At 52.8% G+C, this 633-nt stretch overlaps 1 protein-coding gene across 1 annotated transcript in view; it reads left to right on the top strand.

Moving 5' to 3' along the window:
* The first annotated feature begins 617 nt into the window (after positions 1 to 617).
* Positions 618 to 633, top strand: part of LOC106881635 (mucin-6-like) — a 7,880-nt gene continuing 7,864 nt past the window's right edge. The window contains exon 1 of the mRNA XM_014932097.2: positions 618 to 622. Within this exon, the coding sequence (XP_014787583.2) occupies positions 618 to 622 (5 nt within the window). The remainder of the gene's footprint in view (positions 623 to 633) is intronic.

The raw sequence follows: 633 nt of genomic DNA, 5'->3' as shown, positions 1-633 counted from the left end.
GAGAGAGAGGGTACTACTAAAGCAGCGTGGTCCCGAACGCGCAGTCGCGCGTCCGCGCTAGCTAGTCGTGAGTGGTCGATCCTAACCCTAACCCTAAACACGTATTCATTTGCACACGCGGGTTAGGGATAGGGTTAGGGTTCGGGTTAGGGATAGGGTTAGGGATAGAGTTAGGGTTAGGGTTAGGGTTTGGGATAGGATCGACCACTCACGACTAGCTAGCGCGGACGCGCGACTGCGGGTTCGGGACCGTGCTGCTTAAGTAGTACCCCCTAACCCTAACCCTAACCCTATCCTTAACCCTAACCCTAACCCTATCCCTAACCCTAACCCTAACCCTATCCCTAACCCTAACCCTAACCCTATCCCTAACCCTAACCCTAACCACATTCATTTACACGCGCACTTTTTGTAGGATCGACCACTCACGTCTAGCTAGCGCGGACGCGCGACCGCGCGACTGCGCGTTCGGGACCACGCTGCTTTAGTAGTACCGAGAGAGAGAGAGAGAGAGAGAGAGTGAAATAGAGAGTGTGAGAGAGTGAGAGAGTGGGGCAGAAATAGAAATAGAAAGTGTGAGGGAGGGAGAAAGCCTGGAAATGTGACTTTAAGTGAAAATGACGTAAAAGAGGG

Source organism: Octopus bimaculoides, chromosome 30 (assembly GCF_001194135.2).
Source record: "Octopus bimaculoides isolate UCB-OBI-ISO-001 chromosome 30, ASM119413v2, whole genome shotgun sequence".
NCBI lineage: Eukaryota > Metazoa > Mollusca > Cephalopoda > Octopoda > Octopodidae > Octopus > Octopus bimaculoides.
This window is presented reverse-complemented; position numbering and strand designations above follow the sequence as displayed.